General features: G+C 38.4%; 1 protein-coding gene across 4 annotated transcripts in view; it reads left to right on the top strand.

Moving 5' to 3' along the window:
- Positions 1-13,740, top strand: part of OPHN1 (oligophrenin 1) — a 599,351-nt gene that overhangs the window by 352,256 nt on the left and 233,355 nt on the right. For all 4 annotated transcript variants that reach the window (XM_079910490.1, XM_079910489.1, XM_079910488.1 and 1 more), the window contains exons 10-11: positions 532-635; positions 9,911-10,002. In XM_079910490.1, the coding sequence (XP_079766616.1) occupies positions 532-635; positions 9,911-10,002 (196 nt within the window). The remainder of the gene's footprint in view (positions 1-531; positions 636-9,910; positions 10,003-13,740) is intronic.

Raw genomic sequence — 13,740 nt, 5'->3', positions numbered from 1 at the left:
AAGAGTAGAGAATGGGCTAGAAAGGAGTGATCACAGATAGGGGAAACCAAAGAGAAGGCCACTGAAAGAATTAATTGGAGAAATAGTGAATTTTTGTTTTGTTTGAAATAGCTCATAAAACATTTTTTAAAAAGTCAGAAATAGGGTCCTGAATGAATTCAGTTCTGAAAGGGGTGAAAGGAGAGACATGTAGGGGATTGAAGGGCAGGTTACAGGGAAGGAGGAGCAGAAGATTACAGATGTTTCCAGATCATACAATAGGATATATAATGGGAGCATTCACAGGGAACATGGCAAGGAGAGTGGTTTGGAGCAAGCCAGAGCAGATGTGGAAAGCAGTTGATGATGATTAGGTTATCCATCTGTGTAGTGGGCAAGTGGTACTGCACGGCTGGAGCTCAGGGGAAAAGTAGCACTAGATCTGGATCATGACCATGAAGAATAATCTGTACACAGCTTCTGTCTTAGGGGTGGACTGACCATGAAGACAAAATACTTATTCTATCAGCTCACTGTTGCCTATCTTTGTAGGGGCTTTGGGAATATCCTGGGTGAAATACTACTGCCAATATGAGAAAGAGACCAAAACGCTCACCATGACACCTATGGAGCAGAAGCCAGGTGCTAAGCAGCAGGTCAGTTCTTTTATGGGCCACATTTTTTTTGAAATACATCTGTGACTGCATCTCAGAAAAGAGTATATGTTGACTTTGTGTCAAAGAATCAAGTCCACCACTGTTGTGTGAAGCCATGACTTCATATGTTCTTTGTGGCCTAAGTTTGCATTGGGCCAGATACTACTCAGTTGAGTGAAAAATCTGTGTTAATGATTCTAGGCCTTCTGAAAGTGCCTGTACTCTTTTAGATCATTATTACAAGAGTCTATCACATTGTACAAAGAAAATTTGCAAAAAAATATGGTTAAATTGGAGGAGAGTATTACTTGCTTTTAAGAAGGCTCTACTATAGGATTCCTTTAAATAGTTAAGACTTTAAAATACAAAACATTTTCCAAAATTCCTTTTTTCAAGGAGTATTCTGTTGCCTAAAGTTGGAATAATCTATACCCCACATTGTATGTAATGCTCAAATATCTTTAAACAGTTAATGCATCTTCTTCTGCCCTCCAAACTTTCCCCTACTCTCCAAAATGGCAAGATGAGTTTAACACACTGAGAAGATAGTTCACTAACCTGGAGGAACCTGATCTTATATATATATGTTATATTATGTTATACATTATATATTATTTTTTATGTATGACCACCCAGCTAAAAAAATTATTCTGTTATCTCACTTTTGCCTATCTTGGTAGGGGCTTTGGGAACACATGCACACACACACACACACACACGCACACATGTACACACACCTGAAGGTTTCTTAAGATAAAAGCTGATAGACTGACTCTTCATATTCTAAAAGTAGTTAAGTGTGTCCCTTTAACTGTTTCTCAGACAGGGTCTTAGGGCATATTTTTAAGGATTTCCCTTATTTACAAATTGTTTATAAAGTGAAAAAAAGATTTACTTGTTAGCATTGAAAGTTGTGGTGCATGAAGACCCAATTTCGATAGGCAGAAATTTGGAGACTTTTTCTCCGTTGCTGGTGCTTTCCATGGAAGATCTCTCTTATGTGGCTTATTCATAGGAAATTAGTGATGATTGAGATTTGGTGGCAGACTGTTGAAAAACTGCTTTTCTTTTTTGTCATTAACCACAAGTTTTGCCACTCTGCTTTGAATGTGGATTAGACATGGGATGCACCTCTAACAGAGCATACCATATTGGGTCTCCACAACCCTCATCCATGTTTCTATGCGGGCCAGTTATTCATCCATGAATCCAAAACTCTCCTTAGTTTCCAGTCTGCCAATTGCCAAAGAACCTTTCAACGTGGTTCCAATAAATTGTGCTGTAGCACAGAATTTGTCCCATTTCTGTCAGAACTTAGCTTATGTATCTGACTGGCAAGTGCTTTTAAGTAACACTGTCCTGTAGTCTCTTTCTTTTCTTTTTCTACACACATTACTTTCCAAACTTTGGACTTCAAAGTTCCTTTCTTAGGCAGGTCCTACTGCAAAGCTGAGGCCAGAGGCAGCAGATACCATGTTCATAGGTTCTTAGCAGATGAGAGCAAGCCCTTCTTTTAGTTATTCTTTCCCCCTGCCCTTTTAATTGAGTGGCTACTTGCAAAACTGCAGTAAGTGTCAGCCTAAGCAATTTAAATATGGGACTCTTTATGGAATGGAAAGAGGAACTTGCTTGACCATTTACAGCAAAGGGGAGGTGGAAGTAGTTACTTTAATTTCCATAAACTGAATTGGAGATGGTTTCTTCTTATCATTTCTCTCAGTTCCTTTTACTAGTTTGTGTTTTAGAAAGGTAAATAATACAAATAAGTGAGACTATAATAATGATAACACCATAAAAGCCACTATTTATTCAATGTTTGCTGTTCACCAGGCTCTGAGCTAGACATTTGCTGCCATGGGCCATTTACTTTCTCAGCAGCACTGTGAAGTATCATTAGCCCAATTTGGAGTTGGAAGAATTAGCTCTCTTTCTGACTGTGATACTTACAAGTGTACTCTAGTAGTTCAGCTTATCAACTTCCATTTGGGTTGTACTGCTTACTTTACAGAGCACAATCCCAAATACTATTTTATAAGATTCTCATCCCTTCCCTTTCAGGTAGTTGTAAGAGGCAAGAGAGCTACATTTTGAATCACAATAACTAGTTTTACCTATTTATTCATTTACTTATTCCTTCATTCATTCTTCATATCAAATATTTTTCCCTTCCAGTTATACTGAGATATAACTGACATACAGCACTGTATAAGTTTAAGGTGTACAGCATAATGATCTGACTTACATACAATATGAAAGTATTATCACAATAAGTTTAGTGAACACCCATTGTCTTATACAGGTACAAAATTAAAGAAAAATTTTTTTTCTTGTAATGAGTACTCTTAGGATTTACTCTCTTTACAAATTTTCATATATAACATACAGAAGTGTTAATTATATTAATCATGTTATACATAACATCCCTAGTATTTACTTATCTTACGATGGGAAATTAGTACCTTTAGATGCCTTCATCCAATTCCCTATTCCCCCAGCTTCCACCTCTGGTAAGCACAAATCCAATCTCTGTTTTCTATGAGTTACTTTGTTTATTTGTTTGTTTATCAAGTATAATTGACCTGTAACACAATGTTAGTTCCTGATGAACAACATAGTGATTCGGGATTTCTATGTATTATAAAAGGATCACCATGATAAGTCTAGTTATTCTGTCACCATATAAAGATAGTACATAATTATTGATTATATTCTCCATACTGTACATTTCATACCTGTGATTCATTTATTTTGTAACTGGAAATTTATACCTCTTAACCTTTCTCACCTATTTTTCACATCCTGCCCCCCCTTTCCCTCTGGCAGCCACCTGTTTGTTCTCTGTACCTATGATTCTATTTCTGTTTCATTATGTTGGTTCATTTGTTTTGTTTTTTGGATTTAACATATAAGTGAAATCATATGGTATTTGTCTTTGTCTGACTTGTTTCACTTATCATAATACTCTCGAGGTCCATCCATGTTGACGCAAATGGCAAGATTTCATTCCCTTGTATGGCTGAGTAATATTCCATGGTTTTTATATACCACATGTTTTTTAATCCATTTATCTACTCGTGTGCACTTAGATTGCTTCCATATCTTGGCTATTGTAAGTAATGCTCAACATAGGGGTGCATATATCTTTTCTAATTAGTGTGTTTGTTTTCTTCCGACAAATACCCAGGAGTGGAATTGCTGGATCATATGGAAGCTTTATGTTTAAATTTTTGAGGAATCTCCATACTGTTTCCCACAGTCGCTGCACCAATTTAAATTCCCACCAAGAGTGTACTAGGGTTTCCTTTCCTCTACATCCTCACCAATATTTGTTATTTGTGGTCTTTTTGATGATAGCCATTCAGTCAGATGTGAGGTGACATCTCATTGTGGTTTTGATTTGCATTTCCCCAATGATCAGCGATGCTAAGCATCTTTTAATGTTCCTGTTGGCCATTTGTTTGTCTTCTTTCAAAAAATTCAGGCCCTCTGTCTATTCTTTAAATAGTTTTTTTTTAACTTTGAGTTTTATGAGTTCTCTGTATATTTTGGATATTAACCCTGTATCAGATATATCATTTACAAATATTGTCTCCCATTCAGTAGGTGGCCTTTTCATTTTGTTTATAGTTTCCTTCGCTGTGCAAAAGCTTTTTAGGTTGAAGAAATCCCATTTGTTTATTTTTGCTGTTGTTGCCCTTGCCTGAGAAGACAGATCCAATAAAATATTGCTAAGCCTGATGTCACAGAGAGAACTGCCTATGTTTTCTTCTAGGAGTTTTATGCTTTCAAATCCTACACTTAAGTCTTTAATTCATTTTGAGTTTATTTTTGTATATGATGTGAGAAAGTAGTCCAGTTTGATTCTTTTGCATGTAGCTGTCTAGTTTCCCAACATCATTTATTGAAGAGACTGTCTTTTCCCCATTGTATAGTCTTGCATCCTTTGTCATAGATTAATGGACTACATAAGTGTGGGTTCATTATTGGTCTCTCTGTTTTGTTGCATTGATTTATGTGTCTGTTTTTGTGCCAGAACAATAATGTTTTGATTACTGTATCTTTGTAGTATAGTTTGAAATCAGGGAGCATGTTAACTTCAGCTTTGTTCATCCTTCTCAAGATTGTTTTGGCTACTCAGGGTTTATGCATTTACATACAGATATTAGAATTACGTGTTCTAGTTCTGTGAAAAATGCCATTGCTAGTTTTATAGTGATTACATAGAATCTGTAGATTACCTTGGGTAGTACGGTCATTTTAACAATGTTAATTCTTCTAATCCACAAGCATGGAGTATCTTTACATTTGTTTGTATCATCTTCAGTTTCTTTCATTAGCATCTTATAGTTTTCTGAGTACAGGCATTTTACCTCCTTAGATTATTCCTAGGTATTTTATTTTTTTATGAGATTATAAATGGGATTATTTTATTAATTTCTCTTTCTGATAGTTTGTTGTCAGTGTGTACAAATGCCACAGATTTCTGTATATTAATTTTGTATCCTGCAACTTTACTGAATTCTTCAATGAGTTCTAATAGTATTTTTGGTAGCATCTTTAGGATTTTGTATATGTGGTATCATGTCATCTGCAAACATTGACACTTTTACTTCTTCCTTTCCAATTAGGATTTGTTTTCTTTTTTCCTTGTCTGATTGCTGTGGCCTGCAATGCCAATACTATGTTCATTAAAACTGGTAAGAGTGGGTATCCTTGTTTTGTTTCTGGTCGTAGAGGAAATGCTTTCAGCTTTGCACCATTGACTATGATGTTAGCTGTGGGCTCATCATATTTGACCTTTATTACGTTGAGGCATGTTCCCTGTATATCAATTTTGTTAAGAATTTTTTTTATCATAATGGATGTTGCATTTTGTCAAAAGCTCTTTCTGCATCTCTTGAGATGATCATATGATTTTTTAGTCTTCAGTTTATTAAGTGGTGTATCACATTGATTTGTGGATATTGAACCATCCTTGCATCCCTGGGGTAAATCCCACTTGATTATGGTATATGATCCTTTTAATGTACTGTTGAATTGGCTTTCCTAAAGTTTTGTTGAGGATTTTTTTCATGTATGTTCATCAGTGATATTGGCCTGTAATTTTCTGTTTTTGTGTTGTCTTTGTCTGATTTTGATATCAAGGTGATGCAGGCCTCACAGAATAAATTCAGAAGTGTATTGCCACTATAATTTTTTGAAATAGTTTGAGAGGAATAGGTGTTAGTCTTCTTTAAATGTTTGGTAGAATTCACCTGTGAAGCCATCTGGTTCTGTACTTTTGTGTGTTGGGAGTATTTCTTTTAATTACTCATTCAGTTTCATTACTGGTAATTGGTCTGTTTGTATTTTCTATTTCTTCTTGATTCAGTTTTGGAAGGTTGTACATTTATCTCTAGGAATTTCTCTTAGGTTGTCCATTTTATTGGTGTTTGATTGATCATAGTAATCGCTTATGATCCTTGGTATTTCTGTGCTGTTGGTTGTAACTTCTTTTTTATTTCTGATTTTATTGATTTGGGCCCTCTCTCTTTTTTCTCAATGACTCTGGGTAAAGATTTATCAATTTTGTTTATGTTTTCAACCATCTCTTAATTTAATCTATCTTTTCTATTTTTTGTTTTTTAGTCTCTATTTCATTTATTTCTGCTCTGATCTTATGATTTCTTTTCTTGTAGTGACACTGGCTTTTGTTTGTTCTTCTAGTTACTTTATGTGTAAGGTCACGTTGTTTATTTGAGATTTTTCTTGTTTCCTGAGATAGGCTTGTATTGGTGTAACATTCACTTTTAGAATTGCTTTTGTTGCATTCCACAAATTTTGGATTGTTTTGTTTTCATTTTCATTTGTCTCCAAGTATTTTTGATTTCCTCTTTGATTTCTTCAGTGATCCTTTGGTTGTTTGGTAACACAGTGTTTATCCTCTACATGTTTATAGGTTTTTTTGCAGTTTTTTTCTTGTAGTTGATTTCTAGTCATAGTGTTGTGGTTAGAAAAGATACTTGATATGATTTCTATCTCCTTAAATTTACCGACACTTGTTTTGCATCCTAGCTTGTGATCTATCCTGGAGAGTGTTATGTGCACTTGAAAAGAATGTATATTCTGCAGCTAGCTTTTGAATAGAATGTCTTACATATAAAAAGAGGCCCCTCTTTTGGTGGGGCCTACTATTATGGGCAAACTGGTGGGCAACCCCCCGTGGTTGGTTGCCAGGCCCTGCCTACTGCTGAAGCTACCACCTGCTGGTGGGCTGGTCTGCATTCCATTGCAGTTGGCTGTGGGGCCCAGGGAGTCCTGGAACTGGTTATTTCCCCATGGTAGTTTAGGCTGTGTCCTGGTCCTTACCCACTGGTGGGCTTGGCCAGGTCACTGGTTGGCTTCTTGTGAAGCCCAAAGGAAGGGTCCCAGAGCAGGTGTCAAGCTGCTGCTGGGTCAAGCAGGGGTCTAAGGACTGGTGTCAGCCTGCTGTTTGGTGGGGCTGGATCCTGGGTAAGCTGGCTGTGGGGCACAGTATGTCTCAAAGCTGGTTTCAGCACACAGCTGGGCAGTGTTGGAGCCCATTGTATCCTGGGGCTGTTGCCTGCCTGCTCCAGAGTAAGGCCAGTGCCTGGAGCTTTTGCCCACTTACTGGTGAGCAGGGCTGAGCCCTGTGCTCTCTGTTAGATGACACTGGGTCCTGGAATGGCTGGGTAGTCCAGGGGGACCTATTGCTGCTGCTAACCTGATGGTGGATGGGGCTGTTTCCCTCTGTGGCTGGACTAGCATGTCCTAGGACTTTTTCCAACTAGCTGGTGGGTGGGGCCAGGTCTGACATTAATAAGCTACAAGGGGAACTCCAAAATGGTGCTCCTCAAAATGGCTGCCACCAGTGTCTATGTCCCTAGGGTGAGTTCCAGTTGTCTCCTGTCTCTCTGGGAGGGTCTCTAATACCAGCAGGTTGATTTGACCCAGGCCCCTTTCAAATTACTGCTTTTGTCCTGGTTCTCAGAGCAGGTGGGATTTTGTGTGCACCCTATAAGAATAGAGTGTCTATTTCCTATAGCCCTCTGGCCCTCCTGAAAGGAAGCCCTGGCTTTCAAAGCCAGATGTTCTGAGGCCTTGTCTTCCCAGGTCAGGACCCCCTGACTAGGAATCCCATATGGGGGTCAGTTTATCCCTTGCCCCTTAGGGATAAACTCTGCGATTGTAATTATCTTCCTGTTTGTGGATCATGTACCCAGGGGTGTGCGCCTTGACTATACCATGTCTGTGCCCCTCCTACTTGTCTAGTTGTGGTTCCTTCCTTATACCTTTAGCTGTAGAAGATCGTTTCTGCTAGTCTTCAGGTGATTCTCATCATTGATCATCGCTCCGTAAATAGTTGTAATATTGGTGTGCACATGGGAGGAAGTGAGCTAAGGGTCATCCTACTCCACCTCTTGGACACTCTTGTCTCAAGAACTAGTCTTAAGTCCTAGTTCTGTGGCCTAGTAAATTGTGATCTTGAGTAAATTACTTAATGTTGCTCAGTATCATTTTTCTCAGAAAAAATGGCAAGGATGATAATGTAGTTTATATTTATTGAGCACTAACTCTTTACTAGGTACTAGAGATATAAAGATAAATAAGACACTGCCCACATCCTTGAGGAGATCTCAGTCAAGTGGGGAAATCAGACATGAAAAAAAAAAGCTTTAATACAATGCAGAAAACACATAGCAGACAGTATATGGTATTGGGGAAGGATTTTTGAGGAAATGAAAGCTGAACTACAAGTTGCAGAACAAGTTAAGAGTTTAGCCAGTCAAAGAATATAGATAAAGTCAATTTGGGTGGAGGAAACAGTATATGCAAAGTTGGAGTCATGAAAGAGCATGATACATGTGTGAAATAAGAGTACTTTTGCACTGATGGGACATAAACTAGATGACGGTGTCTGGAGGTGAACCTGGAGTGGGGGGCAGGGTGTTGTCCCCCAAGCTTTGACATCACCTCACCAAATCTGAAGGAGTTGAGAGTTTAAAGGAGGGTGAGTACACGATACTGTTAATTACTCTCATCTTGCAAGGCTAACAGTGCTTGATATCCTAAGTGTTGGGGTTGGGAAGGCAGATTGAAAGGTAAATATAGAGTTTTGTTTCTATAGTGCAGGAACAGGTAAAAGGATAGACCTGCAAAGGGCTTGAGTGTGACAATGAGAGGGAAGTACTGGATGATCAGCTTTATGGACCAGTTTGGATGGTATAGTGCTTAGGCAGTATTTCTGAATTCGAGACAGCAAGGTGGGTAGTATTATTCCTATTTAATAGGTTGTGAAGTTTATATTCAGAGAGGAAGAATATTTACTCTGGGCCACATAGCTAGTAAATTGCATAACTGAAACAAGACCCAAGGTTTTAAACTTCTTAGTTTATTGCTATTTCTGCTATATCGACTTGGGTGACTTCGGGTAAGCCATTTTACCTCTCTGCGGTTCACTTCCCTCTGAATGTTGTTATTGAAGAAAAGTGGTTTAAAAATACCTAGCATAATATGTGGCACATAGTAGGTGATCCATAAACATTACTTCTCTTTCCTATACCCCACTGTCTCTGTTGAGATAATAGAAGGGAACTGAACTATGTTGGGATTTGGGGAATTTTAATCTGTGGACACAGTGGATTTCTATGGCCTTGTTACATGACCACAAGACAGATGGGCCACACTATCCTGCACATATGAAATACCAAATGCCACCTTGACTATTACACAAATATGCCTATTTTCCCTACTCCTGCCCTATCTTTGGAGATATTGCTTTTGTAATTCCCATCATCTTAAAGACTCTGGAAGTGGGGAACCAAAAATATTTTTCTTCCCCTCTTCTATCTGCCACTTTAATGCAAGGAAGATGCAGAAAGCCACTTACTCATTGCAAACTCCCTACCTAGAAGCCTCACGAAATTTTATTTTGTACATTTATTTTGTACACTTTGGGCAGTGCATTTCTCCTGAATTCCCCTTTACATGTTGTATAATGAGTTTCCTATTTAATATATCATGCTTGGAAAAGAGCAAGGGCTTATCCTGAGCATTTTCTCCTGAACTCAGCCATTGATTTTTGGAGCAGAGAGAAACCATCTGCCACCTTGCTGCAACTACCATTTGAGGGGACAAGCTTCTCAGTGAGGCTAAACATTGTTCCCGCTGCCCTGAGAGATGCCTTCCAAGTGACACTGAGAACGCTGCAGTAGGCAGAAGAAGCTTCTATGTATTTTTTTTCAAGCTGGCTATTAATCCTTTTCTTATATCAGGGACCCTTGGACTTAACCCTGAAGTACTGCGTGAGAAGGAAGACGGAGTCTATCGACAAGAGATTCTGTTTTGATATAGAAACTAATGAAAGGTAAGCTGTGCTGATATGAATTGACAATGTCCCCATGTGCCAGATGCTGAGCCTGGGTAGGTATTTTATTTTCCTCTGTCATCTCTCGTTGATAAAAATGAGCAAAATTATTCATGACATCATTGTCTTGGCTCTTCTGGCTGCCCTTTCAGGGATCCCTGTTAGAGCTGGCCCAGAGCTAGTTCTCTCTATTCAAGGTTCAGTCAGCTTTGCCTCACTTGCTTTAGGCAGAAGTTACTCCTAGGATTTAATTTGCTATTATATATGCAAAAGGTCAACATTTGGTGATGCTACAAAAGGACAGGGTAACAAAACTCATTCTTTTTTATTTCTTAATATACAAGAACAAATGAATTGGAACACATATTTAAGGGGAGGTAGATTGGATGGAGGGTGGTAGTGGTATTGGGGAGTCTTTTTTCCCCGTTTGGTACAAATATGATACAGATTTTCCTACTTTGCAGATATTTATGTAAAGTGGAAATAGTTTGATTATCAACTTTCTGGTTTCAGCAAAAGCTTGCAAACTTTGGACTTCGTTGCATTTGTTTCTCTCCAGTGCCCTCTTTTTTGTTTTTTCAACCTGGGCAATTTTATCAGAGGGAAATTTAACTGTTAAATTTTAAAATGAGAATATTTGGAGTTACTTTGGAAAAAGGCATGTTATATAGTTGGGAGGTTGATCCAAAATTCAGTGAGTAAATGTGTTGATTTTATTTCAGTCCATTATTTCCATGTATTAGGCACTAAGTAATACAGTAGAATTTAACAAAATGATCAGATTGCTAGAAAGGAACTTGAAGGTTGAATTACAATATCATATGAACAAAACTATTAGTGACTGGAGTCATACAGATCAGATTAAGAAAATAAGCCATTTTTTTTGTCTGGGAATAAGTAACTATTAGTCCATTTCCCCATTTTAAATTTCTGTTTGTGGAAGGGCAAGCTGGGGAGAAGTTGAGAGAGTGGCATGGACATATATACACTACCAAATGTAAAATGTAGATAGCTAGTGGGAAGCAGCCATATAGCACAGGGAGATCAGCTCAGTGCTTTGTGACCACCTAGAGGGGTGGGATAGGGAGGGTGGGAGGGAGACGCAAGAGGGAGGGGATATGGGGATATATGTATACGTATATCAGATTCACTTTGTTACACAGCAGAAACTAACACAACATTGTAAAGCAACTATACTCCAATAAAGATGTTAAAAAAAATTCTGTTTGTGAATCTATATGCATTCTTTGTTAAGCATGGATGGTCCTGGACTTCCCTGGTGGCACAGTGGTTAAGAATCTACCTGCCAATGCAGGGGACACAGGTTCAAGCCCCGGTCCAGGAAAAGCCCACATGCCACGGAACAACTAAGCCCGTGTGCTACAACTCCTCAACCTGCGTACCACAGCTACTGAAGCCCGTGTTCCTAGAGCCCCTGTTCCACAACAATAGAAGCCACCACAATGAGAAGCCCACGCACTGCAACAAAGCATAGCCCCCGCTCACCGCAACTAGAGAAAGCCCACTGCGCAGCAACAAAGACCCAACACAGCCAAAAAAAAAAAAGAATGGATGGTCTCAATCAAAGATGGCTGTAACTGTAAACATTGTTACTGATAACCAAAAGGCTGTCACTCATTTCCCCCACAGCTTCAGGCCCAGTAGGAAGGGGAAAGTGACTGTTGACTGTCTTCTTTTCATGAACATTTAGTGTCTTTGGCTCTGCAGCATCAATGTACATAAACGAAATAAAAATTTTCTGTGTCTAGTTCCATTCTGTTTCACTTTTCAGCTTAAATTTGCCACCCACTTGCAAGTAATATTGCCATAGACTCAAAGCATTTGCAAACAGTTTGGCACTAAGGTTACGGACTAAGACCAACTCATCTTTATATATCTTGCATCTATTCCTGTGTATAGCTCATGTTAGATACTGAATTTGGTATTCATTTTTAAATGTGTTTTTCCCTAACCAAAAATGCTGAGGAATTCTGAGAATAGAACCCAGGAATTAAAGTTTCAATGTATCTATGATTTTACTTGCCACATCTAGGGCATTTTATTTTTATTTATTTATTTATTTTAAATGTTATTTTATTTTTTTTTCTTAACATCTTTATTGGAGTATAATTGCTTTACAATGGTGTGCTAGTTTCTGCTTTATAACACAGTGATTCAGATACACATATACATATGTTCCCATAACTTTTCCCTCTTGCGTCTCCCTCCCTCCCACCCTCCCTACCCCACCCCTCTAGGTGGTCACAAACCACCGACTTGATCTCCCTGTGCTATGCGGCTGCTTCCCAGTAGCTATCTATTTTATGTTTGGTAGTGTATATATGTCCATGCCACTCTCTCACTTTGTCACAACTTACCCTTCCCCCTCCCCATATCCTCAAGTCCATTCTATAGTAGGTCTGTGTCTTTATTCCCATCTTACCCCTAGGTTCTTCATGACCATTTTTTTCTTAGATTCCATATATATGAGTTAGCATAAAGTATTTGTTTTTCTCTTTCTGACTTACCTCACTCTGTATGACAGACTCTAGGTCCATCCACCTCACTACAAATATCTCAATTTTGTTTCTTTTTATGGCTGAGTAATATTCCATTGTATGTATGTGCCACATCTTCTTTATCCATTCATCCAGTGATGGACACTTAGGTTGCTTCCATGTCCTGGCTATAGTAAATAGACCTACAATGAACATTTTGGTACATAAAGTTTTGAATTATGGTTTGCTCAGGGTATATGCCCAGTAATGGGATTGCTGGGTCGTATGCTAGTTCTATTTTTAGTTTTTTAAGGAACCTCCATACTGTTCTCCATAGTGGCTGTACCAATTCACATTCCCACCAGCAGTGCAAGAGTGGTCCCTTTTCTCCACACCCTCTCCAGCATTTATTGTTTCTAGATTTTTTAATGATGGCCATCCTGACTGGTGTGAGATGATATCTAATTGTACTTTTGATTTGCATTTCTCTAATGATTAATGATGTTGAGCATTCTTTCATGTGTTTGTTGCCAATCTGTATATCTTCTTTGGGGAAATGTCTATTTAGGTCTTCTGCCCATTTTTGGATTGGGTTGTTTCTATTTTTGTTATTGAGCTGCATGTGCTGCTTGTAAATGTTGGAAATTAATCCTTTGTCAGCTGCTTCATTTGCAAATATTTTCTCCCATTCTGAGGACTGTCTTTTGGTCTGGTTTATGATTTCCTTTGCTGTGCAACAGCTTTTAAGTTTCATTAGGTCCCATTTGTTTATGTTTGTTTTTATTTCCATTTCTCTAGGAGGTGGGTCAAAAAGGATCTTGCTGTGATTTATGTCATAGAGTGTTCTGCCTATGTTTTGCTCTAAGAGTTTGACAGTGCATGGCCTTACATTTAGGTCTTTAATCCATTTGAGTTTATTTTTGTGTATGGTGTTAAGGAGTCTTCTAATTTCATACTTTTACATGTACCTGTCCAGTTTTCCAGCACCACTTATTGAAGAGGCTGTCTTTTCCCCACTGTATATTCTTGCTTCCTTTATCAAACATGAGGTGACCATATGTGCGGGGTTTATCTCTGGGCTTTCTATCCTGTTCCATTGATCTATATTTCTGTTTTTGTGCAAGTACCATACTGTCTTGATTACTGTAGCTTTGTAGTATAGTCTGAATTCAGGGAGCCTGATTCCTCCATCTCAATTTTTCTTTCTCAAGATTGCTTTGGCTACTCGGAGTTATTTGTG

Source organism: Stenella coeruleoalba, assembly GCF_951394435.1.
Source record: "Stenella coeruleoalba genome assembly, chromosome: X".
In the NCBI taxonomy this organism is placed as follows: Eukaryota; Metazoa; Chordata; class Mammalia; order Artiodactyla; family Delphinidae; genus Stenella; species Stenella coeruleoalba.
Note: the sequence above shows the minus strand (reverse complement) of the source record. Positions and strands in the feature narration are given on the sequence as shown.